The following is a 16,929-nucleotide window of genomic DNA, read 5'->3' as shown; positions in this document are numbered from 1 at the left end:
CATTTTTGTAGACCCTTTTATTAGGATAGGTAGCATTAAAATTTGATAACATAAGTTAACTAGTTTTTTTTTTCAAAATGTACCTTATTCTATTAAATTATATACTTACTGCAGGTTACTGATGATTTTAAAACAAATTTGAGTTTACCTACCATTATAATATAATTGTTCCACTTGTTTCAATTATTTTTCGGAACTCGTATAAAACATTCATGATTAAATTATTAAAGTTTTATATTCTATAGCTATAGGTACGGAAAACAAAATTTTAGACAAATAGATTGGTCACGAGAACAGAAGTGATACAGCCTGATATTCTACATATTTTTTATCATTAGGTGAATTTTGAAGTTCTAAATGTATTTAGAAGAGAACTGCAATTGGTACTTAAAACACAAAATATCTATCAATCAATAAAAACTAGATAAACCGTGTTACCGTGATATAAATATTTGTTGAAGTGTTTATTACATTTTGAATTTTTATCGAACTGAATTTCTACTCGAACAAACTTGATAACACAATAAGGACAACAAGTACATAATTCACATTTTATTTAATCTATCATTTAATATTCTAATATTCAAAACGAGACAATAAGCAAAGTTTTAAACATTTAAATTTTGATAATCCGTGTCCCTCGCAGTATTGATAAAATTTAAAACATTAACAAAACTGCATATACATATATGTATTTATATTAATAATATAATATTATTATTGATCACAGTGGTTTGAAAAAAAAATATTATGTGTACTTACATTTCTCAAATGTATAACATATAACATCAATAAATCAAAATAATAAATTACAAAATGGTGATCAACGTGTAAATGAAATAAGTAATGTTGTCAGATAAATATTACGTCATTCTAGCACGGGCCCAGAAACCACAGTAATTGTAACATTTAAGTGGTGGTTAAAAAATACATAAAAATTATTGAGCAATGACATAATAATGACATAAACTCAACAGAGTGTAGTGGGCACTGGGCAGTGGCCCTCGGTTGTTCGCGTGGTTATTTGTGGAAGGGGTAAAATCGTAGCCTCGCATACCTACTGAATAAAACCTACTGAATTAGTGAATTTCACTTTTGAATCTTTGGATAATATTTTAGTTCAACGCCAAGTAATTGTATAATATTCAATGACTAATGAGCAACAGCGCTAACAGAGTTTAATTTTATATCAATAATGAAAGTACTGCAGCTGCGCAGTGCTGTATCCATAGACATGTAATTTATAATATTATTATTCTTATTTCAAGGGATTTATTTTTTACAATTCAGTAGAGAATACAATTAAAAAAATAATATCTGGTAGATTTCAAAATATAGGTAAGACTTGGCTGAACAAAATAATAAATTATTTATAAATTATAAATAATAAAATATAGGACGATCAATTTTATTTTATTCTTCATTTTGAATTGTTTTTCTTTAAGCACTTTAAATTAAAATTTAAATAGAGTTTCATCAATCCTATGCTTATTGGCTATTGGCTGCAGACGCTGCTGCAGTGCAGCCGCTGCACAATCAAATTGAATGGATAAAACATTATAATATTATTATTAAATATTATAATAAGTACCTATATTAAATATAGGTTCCAATGAGATTTAAAAAAATTATAATTTTAAATAGTTCTAGTTCACTCGTACTTACCTAAAAAACGAATTTAAAAAAAAAGCGGGTAAGTGACCTCTGCTGTACATTAGGTGGTGGGGTGGACCTCTGACTAGGGTAGGTTAGATTTGAATGCAATGATAGGTATCATTTTCATTGTGTACGAAAAACGATTCTGAACGGAGATGATTTGTCAGTCTAGGATATATTATATTTAAATATTGTCATATATTCTATTTTGAAACAAATATTTTATTTTTCAATTGAATTTTGAACTAGGTACTAAATAATTTACAAATATTCATGGTTTTGACGAATTTTTGTCAATATTTGAAATTCAAATGCTAATAAAAATTTAATTTGAATTTCCGGTGGACATTTTTTTGTGATAAAGATTGACAAATTCGTAACGAATCTTGTATTAAATTTTCAAATCTTAGATTTAAAAAGAACACTTTTTATGAATTTCTAGCTTAAAACAATTTGCGAATTTTTTGATTTTTACGTATTTTGTCAAAATTCAAAATTTGAATGCTTATAAAAAAAAATTGTGACTATTAATTTCTCTTATTTTTCAACTGCTATTCTAATAATATGTTAAAAGCCTTGTATTAAATTTTCAAGATTTTCTACCCAAAAAATAAATTGTTATCGATATTAATTTTAAAAAAAACTAATAATGATCGAAAATTACACATGCCTATAAATAGTTTAACTTAAGTCGAAATTTTTTGAAAATTGCATGGTGGATAGAATTAACTTATATTAACATTTGGTGAATATTTCATGTATCATTGGTTATTTGTTTTAAAGTTACATCAAAAATCAAAGTCGATTTTGTCGAAAAATGAGTGTGCGTAAAATTTCCCGTTTTCCCCTTAATTTTTAGTTTGTTTTTCTCGATTATTTAGAAACTTTTGACCCCCAAAGTACCAACTATATTCACTTTCTGATCGAATAAGGTACTGAAGTAAAAAATCGAAGCACTTTTACTGCCCCAAAACGTGATGACAGACACAAAAAAAAATGCATGGTTTTGACGAATTTTTGTCAACATTTGAACTTCAAATGCTAATAAAAAAAAATTGTGCCAATGTATTCTTATAATTTTTTAATCACCATAAGGATAACCTATGAGAAACTTTGTATTAAATTTTCAAGTATTTTGATAGTGCCAAAAAAATTTTATCGACATTTCAAAAAAAAATTTTCAGAAAAATTGAAAATTTCACTTGTCTATAAATATCTCAAAAAAAGTCAAAATATTTTGAAAATTAAATTATATAAAGAAAATGCCAATCTTAATAACTGGTAAAATGTTCAAGTATCTACAACTCATACTTTTTAAATAATAACAAATATTTAAAATCGTTATCGTTATACTATTTCGTAAAAATTTAAAATTCAAACGCACTTAAAATTGTTCCTATAGGCTATAATGATGCTTTGAGTTTTCTCTATAGCTACTTGAAGGAAAACTTAGTGTTGTATTTTTAATCAAATTTAAAAAAAATTTTGTGATTTTTTAACTTCAAAATAACTTGCAAATATTCGCGTTTTCGACAGATTTCGTAAAAATTTGAAATACCTATAAACTCTTATAAAAAATTATGACAAACGATTTTTAATTTTTTTTAGCTACAATAAGAACAACTCATAAGGAACCTTGTATTAATTTGTCAAGTTTTTTTGGTCATCCAACATTTTTTTTACCGACACTTCAAAAAAAAAAATTGAAAATTTCAGTGGTCTATAAATAACTCAAAAAAAGTCAAAACTGGTGTTACGTAAAAATTCTCGTTTTTGTTTTTTCTCGATTTTTTTGAAAACTGTTGGAAAATGTTTACTTTTGACCTCTATAATGAATTACTTTATCAATAGTATGATACCTACCTATAGTTTGATGTAAATACACTGGACCAAATATCTCTCAACAGTGGCGACATTTAGGGCGGGTGGGAATTTTTCTCTGTGGCAGGGGCCTTGTCTGATTCTAAAAGCAGCCCGATGGGTCGGGCTCATCATGTGGCCTTTAGCTTTTTATTAAATAAACGCATAGATATCTGATATCTATACTACTTTACAAGATCATCTGCATATGGAATTAAATTATTAACTACTTAATAAGAGTTACAATAAAATATTTTATTATTCTAGTAGTCATTAGCAAAATAGTAAAAGAATCATTGATAATTTATTGGTTCAGCCCTTTTTAATGTGCACGCCTATGTCCATCTATAAGGATATATTATTTCCGTTTATTGATTTCAATACTGTGTGATTTAACTAATATTATAGTTTTAGCTTATAGAAGAATTAGCCTAACCTAACCTAGTCCTAACCTAACCTGTTTGAGAGTTTTGAGTCAATTTTTAATGGAGAAGAAAAAAGTTCAAGCGAACATTAATTTGAGCCTCAAACGTTAAATAATATATACAATTATTGTGTTCACATATTGAATAAGATTTTTTTCTATTATTCATAGAAAATACGAAATATGATCTAAAAATTAGCTCTGCCATTTTTCAATCCCATAACTTTTTTATTCTATAATAAATGATTATTACTTAGTAGTATTTATGATCAATGATATAAGATATAACCACTGACATCATCTTAAAAATAATTATATGCCTGATAAATAGAAAAATTATAATATTTTTAATTTTAATTTTACAATAATATATTATGTACCTACTCATTATCTGTTAGTTTTTAATTGTATAAATCATTTATTATAAAAAAAAAATTAATTACTCCAGAAACATGCAAAAAATAAATAAATTGTTTATTAATTGATGTAATCAAACACTATACTATGAAGTACCTAATTTACTGGACTCTAAGATATATAATATATATTTAATAATCAAATGTGCCCTGATTGACTGAATGATAAATATAAATGTTAGTAAATAGTAGGTATTTGATAAATAGTTCTTATTCAACAAACACATAGAAGTAAAAATAATAAAACAATAATGAGTCAGGTAAAACACTTATAAGTTCTAATTTCACAATATTACATAATTTTACAAAAAAAATATTTTGTCTACCTTGTGTTTTAAATACAATAAGAAAAAATAAAATCAGGCTTCCGAGTGTATGGTGCCATACTGCCATTACTTACCGTGATCTCATAGTACTATCATAGAACTGTTGTCAAAATTGGTACCCGGAATATTTACAAGTAGAATCACCTTATGTTTTTTAAAGCAAGTGTTGTACTGTGTATTTAGAGACAACTTTTAGAAGGTAATAATGAACATAAGTAAAGTAATTTTAGGTTAAAATTTTGTCTACAGCAATGAGATTCAGATTCTTAATTTATTAAATTAGTTTTACTTTAGTTACATACTCATACAATGATTGATTTTAAATAAAGTAGTATGTTTACAGAAGTAATTTGCACAGTGTATATTTGATAAGTCTTATAATTTAAAAAAAAAAATTATAATCAAATATTAATGTAAAACACAATTGGACAATGATCACTACCTAGTACTTCATTTCTTATAATACTATCACATACATTATCCATGAATCTTTTTGATGATATAAAATAATCCAGTCTCCTAAAAAAAAACAAAAATTATTACATTTTGTAAATTTTTTAAATACATATAATATGGTCAGTATAGGTTATTACAGCTAAATTAATTTTAATAAAATAGTCAAACAGTATCTCCAACTGGTATTCAATATCAATTTATTATACAAAATAATAAAAAAGAAATAGAACATACATTTTTGAAGTTTTTATATATCAAAAAGTATAAGTACTTTATTTAGTTACCAGTTAACTGCCATATTTAACTACTTAATTGTCAAAACCAATCATAACACAGTTTAATTTTTTTTTAAAACGACCATATTTATAAAAATCTTATCAATTTTATTACTTACCATCCAACATTTTTAGCTCTTGCGTTATGGAAATAAGTCCAAAAAGTATAGGCTCCAGTTTTTTCAGGGTTTAATGTTCTAAATGTATCGATAAATCCTTGTTCGAGAAGCAATGTCATATTGTCTCTTTCTTCTTTTGTAAAACCTGCACTTTTTGTATTAGTCTTCGGGTTTGCAATATCTAAAATTATATTTTTCAATGATATCAAGTACTTAGTTAGTAGTTCAAATAAATATTGAAACAACAATTAATAAAATAATAGGTACCAATTTCTTCATGAGCAACATTTAAATCACCAGTCAAAACAACTGGTTTTTTGGTATCCAACTCTTTTAAATATTGACGAAATTCCTCATCCCATTTCATTCTTTTTGGCAATGTTTTTAATCCTGCACCAGCATTTGGAATATCTAAGACATTAAAAAATTAGTAACTACTAAAATAATTGATAAGTTTGTAAGTTTGAAGTATTACAAGTAGAAACCAGGAAAAATTTTTCATATTCTGCTTCTATCACACGACCTTCATTATCGTCTAATTGTTTTATTTCTTTTCCCATTCTCACACTAATAGGTTCTTTTTTAGAATACAAAGCAACTCCCGAGTAACCAGCTTTGTCACCTACACATAAGATAATTATATACTTTAGTAGTTTGATTTTATTGTAGATTATCTTAAAACTTAAGTTGATAAAAAAATTATCAAGGTATTAATTATTTAAAATTAATTTTTTTTAGTAGATACAATAAAGGTGCTTTATATATTATATATATAAACCTAAGCTATCAAATACTTTACAGCACATATTTTAAATTCAAACCTGAATTAATATAAATTTTATATCCCGGTAATTTTGCTTCATCTGGCATTTGTTTTTCGGTACATTTAATTTCTTGTAAACAAATAATATCGGGATCTTCTTTTTTAAGATATTCTATAACGTCTTTCTGAAATATAATACATGAATATCAATACAAATATACCTAAATTGTGTGAATATAATAATAAAAAAAAAAAATCTTGATTTTAGTTATATTTTATTACCTTAAGCCATGCTCTAAGACCAGCAACATTCCATGAAATAATTTTTAGATTCCAAGTAAGACCTTTAGCACTTTTTTTCTCACAAACAAAATTTATTTTGTTCAAATCAACTTGTCCTGACTTGGGTTTTTTAGACTCTGAATCATCTCCATCATTGTTTCGTGCTCTTTTCTTTGAGTTATCTGTAGTTGTTGTGACATAGTCCGCCATTTTTTTTTGTTTTGTTTTAGCACTCATGGTATTAAATATAATAATTTTGAATCTGAAAATACAAGCAATATTTTACTATTTTTATAACATTGATAATGATGTTGAATTAATCTTTTGAAGCATGCATACACATCCAATAAAATGTATTACAAATTTACCTGATGTATTTTATAAGCAATTGTTAAATCAATTTTAACTTACTCTTTTTTTTTTTTTTATTAAAGATAACCCTCGGCCATTGGGAGAATATAAAGGTATTTACTATTTAATAATATACAAAGGTATTAGATAGTAATAAAAAGGTAATATAACAATAAATAAATAAATGATAATATAAGCTTAAATTTTAAGTCAGTACTATTCTTTACTCTTTTTATATGAGATTGAAATTTATAAGTATCATTGATGTGTCTTATATACTATGAACTTAAATTGTTTATTATTTTTTATAAATGTTACTAGATGGTTAAAAATCATTTCAAGGTACAAATATCATACCTTTCACTTCAACCTTTAACTAGTAACTACACATCTACATCTTTTTTTTATTATATTACTTAATTCAAAATAATTATTTTTTTATTTTTGTACTCATATTTTTTAGAAAATATTTATGAGAACTAAGAAGTATTGTATTACTCTATAAATATATTTTAAACATCATAAGGTGATAATAATAATTTAAAATATTGTTCCTAATCCTAAATACCACATATTTTGTAATTTAAGAAAAAAAACTATTGTTGCAGTATCATCAGTATTATTTATGAGACATCAACATGGAAATGTTAAGTGAAATTTGGTACCTACTTTAGTACAGATTTCATTTTTAGGACCTTATTGGGTTTTATTATATTGCATATTATAAAATAGTCCAAAAAAATAGATACACAGTAGTAATAGATAATATCTTAAGTTTGGCCATTTATAGTAGGTAACGCTGAACTTATTGATATAAGTATACCTCTCAGAAATAGTTAATTCTAAATTTTAAAAGATCATTAAATTAAATTACAAAAAAAATTAATAATTAGCAAGTCATGATAAAATAAATGTTTATTAATCAAGGCAACAGTAACCGTCAATAATATGTTTGATGATGAGTATCAAGTAAAAGAACAATAATAATATTGAAATAATAAAAATTGTACAAACAAAAACTGAAACCAATTTTTGTTTAACAAAAAAATGTACAATCAGCATTCATTTAATGTACAATATTATAATCATTATATAATAAGCTAAATTGCATATTTAATTTATTAAAAATATAGACAATATTATAGTTAATATATCACGCGCGTGTCTATTAAGTTTATTTTAAATTATCTTAAAAATAGCATAAAAGTAATATCACTTAAAATATTTTCAACAAATTGATTCTAAAATAGAATCACTATTCACTAATAGTTTACTTTAATTTATAGGTAGGTAATGTTATTGTAATCAATAATCAATTGTTTTAATTGAATTTTATGACTTAGGTACAATGAGCACATTAAATATTATATAATTATCATTAGGTTAAATATCTAATATTCTTATTGAATTATGATTTATTTAATGGAAATATTATAATTAATCGTTTACTTGATACACAGTTTAAAAGCGTTGGTAAATAAATAAAAATAATTTAGAGGACTACTCAAAAATCAAAACTTATCAGTGACAAGTATCAATTGCCGCCTGTAGATAAATAATACTGTAAAACTGTTGACCAATTAAAAATAAGCTTTCCTAAGTGCATAATATGAGGATGTCATCACACTTTTTAATTTTTCTCTGATTGATACGCATATATAGACATAAAATACATTAGTAGTTCACACAAAATCACCCTTGTTTTAAAGTAAAATCATAGAGAAGAATATTGTTAAAGGTTTGGTTAATATTTTCTCGAAGCTAAAATTTACGTTATTCAAATATAATATCCATTTAAGTTAAATAAAAAATAAAATAAAAATAAAACATAAACCCTACATAATATTACATACATATTATAATTGAGTGGGCCCAAAGTATGAAACCACGAAATTTTAATTTCTAACAGAAAATACATTTATACACAATAAATAAACTATTTATAGCGTATTAAATATTGTTGCTATTTTATAAATAATGAAAATTATGCTTACAAAAATGATCAGAAACAAATTATGGTTTTCAGTGTAGTTTGGCCCACCGAAGTACCAATGTTTATGATTACTCGAGTCTGGCGCCTCTGGCTACTCGAGAGTTGTTCAAAAATAATTGATTACAATTATTTATAATCAACAAAGTATAATGAAAAACACTCCAACGCCTAACTTATTAATTGACAGGTGGCAATATTTGATTTTGTTTGTCTTCGCGTTTTGAATTACCTCGTGAAGTCGTGAATTTCTAGTATAATATGATAATGTTATGAATTCAAAATCCGTTGCAGAATCTCAACTCTGGTTGCAGTTGACAGGTCGATATCCGTTGGTGGACCGGAGGGGCAGTCCAGGCCACGGGGTTAGAGGTACCTCATTTTGATAAGTATCCGTCGTTATCACTGACAATAAATATTATACAACTATCCTTACCTGGCTCGACATATTACTGTTATCGCTTATTATTTATTTCTCTTCGTCATCAGCTTACAATGTGTACTGTGGAAAAATTCAATTGACTTTGCTTATAGTTTTTGTAATTTATAAATAGTTGATAATGGAAACATAATTAAATATATTTATACTACTTATAGGTAAATGTTAATCAAAATGTGTATCTTTTGTAATTAAATTTCAATAATTTTATTAATCTTTCCTTGGTATTGTTTATTTTATAGTACCCATTGACGTCTTAACAATACATATTTGTATATGACTAACTAGCTTTTCCTTACATTACGTTTACTACTTTTAATGTTGTAGATTCTATTTGAAAAGATTGCTCTCATTTTGAAGTTAATAATGAATAGGATAGTTAACTGATGGCTGATCGAGCAAGTGTCGATTCTAGTGAGTCAGTTAGCACCAGTGATGATTATGAAATTATTCCATCAAATACATTAAATGTAAAATTCATGATTTATCTATTGAAAATTGATGCAGTAATACAAGTAAGTATATGTTTTTTTTTTAGAAATGTGACGGTAAACCTGAGTTAAACATTGGTGGTGACGGTAATTTGGAACACATGCAAAAATGTCTTGGTGAGTTATTGGATGAAGAGAATGAACATCAATCTATAAAAACAATCATGACTGACAAAGAAATTAAAAGTGATATACCAACACCATTGACAAAAATATCAGAGTCTGTATCTGATGATTTAGGTAAATACATTTGAAATCATATAAGGAATTTATGTTTTATATTGTATAAGAGATTTTTGAATCTAGATTTATTTATTTTATTTGAAAACTACTTTTTGATCTCAGCTTATAAATAAGGCCTGTATTATGTAAATAATAATTTAGGTCAAATTGAAAAAGGTACAATGTTTGATGGTATTTCGTATCTGGGCTCAGCTAGTATTACATGTCCTAAAGAAAAAACTGAAATATTAAGAATTATGGCTATATTAAATGCAGAACATGTGGCTGATCAAGATATGAAAATATCAGTGTCCATCCCAATTTCATCAGATGGAGCTGTTATGTACGTAGTTTTTAAAAATAAAATTATTAATAATCTGAAAAAAAATACAAATTTATTTATAATTCATATACTTTTATATTTATTTAAAGTAATAGAAATATTTTGTTGTGTAGTTTATTTGATGGAACAAGCAATACAATAATTGCCCGATATGAGATCGAAAGAATAATGTTTTATGCTAATGGTGTTATTGGAACAAAAGAAGCATCATGTTTTGCATTCAGTTGGGCACATGGTGACACTAAAGAAAATGCACTATTTCAATGTCACGTTTTTCGTTGCTCAATTCAAGAAGCTGTAAGCCTTTATTTATTTTTATTTAAAACAAAAGTAAATATGTTTAACTAAACTGATATATTACAACATGATATGAAGTTTGGAGAGAGACTCACCGGTGTGTGAGCTCTCTAAATTTGTATCAGAGAAGTTTTTTAATTTCTTAATACAAGTTGGGATTCAAGAGAGCTTGACACCAGTGTGTTTTTAGTCAATTTGGGTGTGTTATTTGGGATTAATTCACTGACTTAGTTAGATACTTATAAGCTTGTCTGGTTAGCTGATTTGATGAGTAATTTTTTGTAATAGTTTTTAGCTAATTTATAGACTTTTGATTTTCAAATCTTTGTGTAGTGACAGTGCTGTAACTAGCTTTATGTGCGCCCTTGGCAACCAACCAATGTTATAAATTTATAATGAATTTTTAATATTTAAATGGTATAAAAATTGCGCCCCTAATTCGATCATTTTAAACTGCTCCCTTGGCCACCGCCCACCTTGCCAATGCCTAAATACGGCACTGTGTAGTGAGAGGTTTCAAACATACCATGGTGTAGATTTTATTTATTGAAAGAAATAAACTGGAAGGCTTGGATGGTATATATTTGACAATGCTTGTTTCTAAGTCTTTAATGTATATTTATTTTTAATTGATTAAAATAATAATTGATAAATACTTCCACTTTCAAAATTATAGAACAACATATTAATACATTTTATAGTTATAAACCAAATTTTTTTCATTTTAAAACAACTCGTATTACACAATAACATTCAATATATTTTTATTTTATATGAAGTTTAGGTGCCATAAATACAATATTCATTTATCTGGTATAACAGTTGTTCAAACAATTTGTTTTGTTATCATAAAGCTTATATATTTATATGTGACAGGTGAACCGTGTATCCAATTGTTTTGTGAAGGCCTTTCAAAAAGAATCAAAATTAACTTCAAGTTCTACATCACCAGAGTTAAGTTCCAATATATCTTTAGATATGCAAAGTAAAAACGGATCAACCGAGGTTTTCATTTTTGAAGTGAGTTTGGAGATTAAAGAAGATGATGGAAAGGTAAAATGCTTACGATAATTGATGAAAAAGATAAATTTTGTGAGTAATAGCTGATATAAATATAAATACATAGGGAGGATTTATATCAGTGCCAAGAGATAAAAATTTTCTTAAACTTCGGGCAAATGTTGAAAAACAAGTGTGTTTAACTATTAATCAAGTAGTTTCTGGAACTCAGCAAAGAATATTACATTTGGAACGATGTTTTGGAGTTCTTGTATGCCCTGGTCGTAATGTAAAGCAAAGTGATATGCAGCTTTTAGATATGGTAAGTTGTTATATTTCATGTTTATCTAGAATATTATTGTTTATAAATTATAATTGACCAAACATTAGGTATCCATGGGAACTGATCTATCAGATACTGACGGATGTAATACTATATATTTGATTACTGGTCACTGGGATCCTTCAGATAAAGTGTTTGAACCCTTAAACAGTGAAACTCAATGTTCCTATATTACTGTAGCAGTAGATTTAGTTATGCGAAAGATTAAAGAACCTGTTCGATTATCCATAGAAACTCCTATCAAAGTATACGCTGCTAATGAAAGATTTTGGGTGTTTGGACGAAGACAAGTTACTCATCAGTTTTACTTGAATTTGCAACAAGTATGTAAATTTAAATTTATTGAGATGGTTAGTTTTAAACTATAATCTTAATTTTTAGATTAATTCTGGAAATTCTGATATTGATTATAAACTTTTAAACATTGAATCTTATGGAGAAATGGATAAAAGTCGTTTTAATATGACATTAAATAATTTGACTAATTTCATTAAAACTCAGAGTATAAACCCAATTGAACTGTCTTCTCCTAAAGATGAAGATTTGTCTGGTAATTTTACAATAGTTTGTTTTAGTATTTTATTCAATTAGGTAATTAATTTATAAAAACTAAAAATTGTATTAATCTTAAATATTATTATTTACTGATTTTTTGTATAATTTTATTTTTAACTATTCATTTATAATTAATAAAAACATATTTTAATCTATTTATATTAATGTATATATATATATATATATATTATATTTTTTATCTATTCAAAAGATAATGATGAGCCTTTGGTAAGTGGTACTGGAGATGTTTCCAAAGAATGTAATGAAGTGGAATTAGAATCATGGAAAGATGTTTTATTAAAATGGGCTACATGTAAATCTCCTCCTGCACGACAATTAGCTGTACTTGTTAAAGAAGGTATACCTGAAGCTCTACGTGGAGAAGTATGGTTACGTTTAGCCAAAGCTGATTTAGACCCAAAACTTATGGATACATACAGAGTCCTTATTACTAAGGTAATAATATAAATACAGTTTCAAACCACATAGTTATTAACTTGTTAAACATTACTGTTGTTGTTGCCACTATATATAATATAGGACTGTGAATGTGGAGGAACCATTCAACGTGATATCCATAGAACATTTCCAGCTCATAATTTCTTTAAAGAAGCTGGCGGTATTGGTCAAGATAATTTATTTCATCTAACCAAAGCATATGCTGTATATGATACTGAAGTTGGGTATTGTCAAGGCCTAACATTCTTAGCTGCTACTTTACTATTACATGTAAGAGATGTTCATATATTTTTATTATATATTACAAATGTTAGTTATTTTTATTGGTTAATATTTAATTATTAATTTAACTTAGATGCCTGAAGAACAAGCATTCTGTGTCCTATTAAAATTAATGTATGATTATGGCCTACGAGAATTTTACAAAGATGGTTTTGAAACAGTTTACTTAAAACTTTATCAACTGAATAAGCTCATGGAAGTTAGTTGTTTATTAGTTTAGTTTATTTTTCATCTCACACATTTTTTTTCTTTCTAGGAACAAATTCCTCAGCTTCATAACCACTTCAATGCTAATGGAATTGAAGCACATATGTATGCTTCTCAATGGTTTCTTACACTTTTTACAGCAAGATTCCCATTGTTTTTTGTATTTCGCATAATGGATGTAGTACTTCTTCAAGGACTGGATACATTATTCCAAGTTGCCATTGCCTTATTACAGGTATGTGATGAACAGTAGAATACTTAAATATATTCTCACAAATATATGATAAAAATATTAATAATTTACAGTTTTGCAAAAAAGACTTACTACAATTAGATTTTGAAAATATTCTCAAATATTTTAGAGTGACAATGCCAAAAAAAGTGCGTAATGAAGAAGTTGCCAGGCATTTAATAAAAAATGCATGCGTTGTAAAATTGAAAAAAATAAAAAAATATGAACAACAGTTTTTGGCTCTAAAAGGTAAAAAATGTTACTTACAATTAAAATTTATTAACTGTTATAAAAGCTAATTGGTATTTAGAAGCTCAAGAGAGTGCTGAAAATTTTACTACTGAATTAGATCAAGTAAAAATGACATTGAAACAAACTGAAGAAGAAAAAAATCGCCTTGAAGAAGAACTTACTAGGGTAAATATTGTTGAATAATATTGTTATACATCAAAGTTGATTATAATATTATTGGTTTAAGGTGAAAAATATATTAAAAAAAGAAATTTCAAAAGCTGATACAGAAATTAACAGAGATCAAACAATTATTAAAGAATACAAACAAGTATGTAGCCATAAACTAGTAATATAAACAAATTAAAGGTTAGATAAGATTAGTAGATCCACTAATATAATTGACAAAAACTATGTTATTTTCTATACCTTAATTTTTTTACTTAAATATCTAGGCGCTATTTTGATGTTGGTCTGGCAAAAATAAATGCATTGCAATATCACATTATTATTGTAATTTCTGTCAGTTTAAGTATATAAATTGTTCTCTTGGCCTCTATTTTTTTTTTTTATATATAAATGATGAACATATTTAAAAAAATTTCTAGATATGTCAAAGGTTAGATGCTGAACAAGCTTCTATGAGGGCTGTTATACAATTACTTAAAGTAAGTAAATGCCAACCATTTCTTATCAAATTATTTCTCTAATCCAAAGCTAATAATATTATGTTATAGAATACTTTAGGTGAATGTACTAGGTGCAGATCATTTATCGAAACCCCATTATTAAGTAATGATTTGTTATCTCAAAGTGGCGACACCTCAAATTCTGTAATGGAAGAAAATAAACTTTCAAAACGAATTACCGAGCTTGAAATTGAACTTGCTCAAACCAAATTAGCCTTAGTAGAATCAGAGTGTAGAAATCAGGTATGCAATAGTCTCTTCCAATGTATAAATAAAAATCACATATGATAAGCTGCCATGTTAACAGGATTTGGGACATAGGTTGGGTGTAAAGTTTTCGGAACTGCAAGCATCCAAAAACACATTACCTCCATGGTTGCAGAAAACACTGACATCAATCAAAGAGGTAACCACCAACAAGACAAATGATCAGCTACGTATGATTGTTGGCAGAAGAGATTCTGCACCTAATACTCAGTCTTTTGATCTGTAATTAATAACTACATAATCAATATCTCTTACTTGAACAAATACTTAATAATTATTATTATTATACAGTTAAGTATGTACTGTAGTATACTAAAATTAATTTTACATTAAATAATCAATAATTAGAAATGAGCTTTTATACTAAAATAAGTCAATGTTATAAAAATGTTTAATTTAACTATACATTTTGTTATAGCATACTAGATAATTGATTAATTTCTAATATTTATTTTTATTTATGTATTATTGTAACCATTCCACCCGACTTCTTGTTAGTATTTTGTTATCAGTTATCTTAAGATAAGTATTATTCTCTTGTGGTGATCATTTTCTAATTGAAGAACAATTTTTATGTTCCAACATCAAATTTCTTAAAATATTAGTTGTTTTGTATGTTTTTTTTTCATATTTATATAGATTTAGTAAACTGTTTTTCATTGATAAAAATAATGTTTAAATTTTTTTCCCGAAAAAAAAAACAGCAAAAATGTTACGTTTTCAGATTTAAAGAATCATAAGATTACTAATTAGTAATTAGTTATTACCTACTTATTACAAATGCAGCGAAATATATTAAGTGTTATCTTATATTGTTATGTAGGTATGACAATATAACATATTATTATAGAACTTTGTTTTTTTACTAGATTAGGTGCTGATGAAGTCGTTGTCAGATAACTAAGCACAGAAACGTATACAACTAGTAAAAAATAATAATGTGATATTATGAGAACATTTAACAGCATTTGGCGTTATTTAATAAACCTATAAATTATTATTCAATAATGAATAAAGTTATTCTCAACTAACACGTTCAAAGAATTACTGCAACACGATGTAAAAAAATACTTGAAAACGTACCTAGCGATACTTATTTATTTAATAAATTGTTTTAAAAATATTATCATTTTGTCTTGGAATGGTGTTGCTATTTAACCAGAATAACGGATCGCCCTGTGTAGAAGTTTGGCGCAGGGGTGATATAATGGGTTGACGGGTGGTTCAAATAGGAACCAATTCGGGTGAAGAGAAAAGAAAATACGCTGTAAAAATCGGGAATTGCTCGCAAGGGGTTGAGCGGAGGAAAAAAAGTGTTACGATCCGAGAGTGTTAATATATATGTATACATATTCGCCTACTACAAATGTATGCACCGTGTTTTCATTACGATACACCGAGCACGGTATCACACGCCGAGGAGGATTTTCCGCCGCTTCGTGTCTCTTGTTAATCATAAAACCGTCGTCGTCGCTGCTTGCCCAACATGGCGTAAATAATATTATATGTATACATATATAGGTATGTATGTATTTTATACGGTTCTTAATTTTTTAGCCGGGTCGTGGCGTGGGAGGTTTTTTCATCGGCCTCCTGGGGCCAGTTTTCTACACGGTTTTCTGCAGAGATGGCCTCGCTACACCGTGGCTCTTTTTCCGAAGAAAATTAATTAGGTACGACGATGAGCCGTCGCCGACGCCTCCACCACCCTTTTTCGATCTTATATTCCCAGACGCTACTGACTCTGTGAGTAGCTGTGACTATTATAATATACGGTCTACTGATTATAATATTATCCGCGTCGTAAATTATTCGATATAATATTATACTAACTTATTCCTATGCTTAATGGTTATATTCTATTGTGTACATGTCTCTAGGAGTTTCTAAAACTGTTTCCACACGACGCATACGACATACCTACTATTGTTTAGATAATCATTTCAATATTATAT

At 26.8% G+C, this 16,929-nt stretch overlaps 2 protein-coding genes across 5 annotated transcripts; one reads left to right on the top strand and one right to left on the bottom strand.

Moving 5' to 3' along the window:
- Positions 1-4,612: 4,612 nt before the first annotated feature.
- On the bottom strand, positions 4,613-9,062 carry Rrp1 (Recombination repair protein 1). The gene is made up of 7 exons (XM_015520677.2): positions 8,923-9,062; positions 6,578-6,839; positions 6,354-6,480; positions 6,008-6,154; positions 5,800-5,943; positions 5,533-5,713; positions 4,613-5,201 (listed from the first exon to the last, which is right to left on the bottom strand). Exons 2-7 carry the CDS (start codon positions 6,812-6,814, stop codon positions 5,084-5,086), a joined length of 954 nt encoding a protein of 317 aa, XP_015376163.2. The 5' UTR covers positions 6,815-6,839; positions 8,923-9,062; the 3' UTR covers positions 4,613-5,083.
- An 89-nt stretch (positions 9,063-9,151) lies between these two features.
- GAPcenA (GTPase activating protein and centrosome-associated) lies at positions 9,152-15,931 on the top strand. 4 transcript variants are annotated; one of them, XM_015520673.2, is made up of 19 exons: positions 9,152-9,290; positions 9,685-9,827; positions 9,896-10,088; positions 10,233-10,413; positions 10,527-10,710; positions 11,587-11,763; positions 11,837-12,031; positions 12,100-12,375; positions 12,434-12,602; positions 12,819-13,063; positions 13,148-13,336; positions 13,422-13,547; positions 13,605-13,790; positions 13,862-14,036; positions 14,098-14,204; positions 14,266-14,349; positions 14,627-14,686; positions 14,756-14,950; positions 15,015-15,931. In XM_015520673.2, exons 2-19 carry the CDS (start codon positions 9,744-9,746, stop codon positions 15,198-15,200), a joined length of 3,012 nt encoding a protein of 1,003 aa, XP_015376159.1. In that variant the 5' UTR covers positions 9,152-9,290; positions 9,685-9,743; the 3' UTR covers positions 15,201-15,931. The 4 variants fall into 4 exon arrangements, with proteins under 4 accessions (XP_015376159.1, XP_015376160.1, XP_015376161.1 ...); XM_015520674.2 differs by lacking the exon at positions 9,152-9,290 and adding an exon at positions 9,380-9,515 and having other exon boundaries at positions 10,248-10,413; XM_015520675.2 differs by lacking the exon at positions 9,152-9,290 and adding an exon at positions 9,380-9,515 and having other exon boundaries at positions 15,029-15,931.
- Positions 15,932-16,929: the final 998 nt, after the last annotated feature.

Source organism: Diuraphis noxia, unplaced genomic scaffold, assembly GCF_037042655.1.
Source record: "Diuraphis noxia isolate RWA-SAM2 unplaced genomic scaffold, SU_Dnox_SAM2 contig0003, whole genome shotgun sequence".
NCBI lineage: Eukaryota > Metazoa > Arthropoda > Insecta > Hemiptera > Aphididae > Diuraphis > Diuraphis noxia.
Note: the sequence above shows the minus strand (reverse complement) of the source record. Positions and strands in the feature narration are given on the sequence as shown.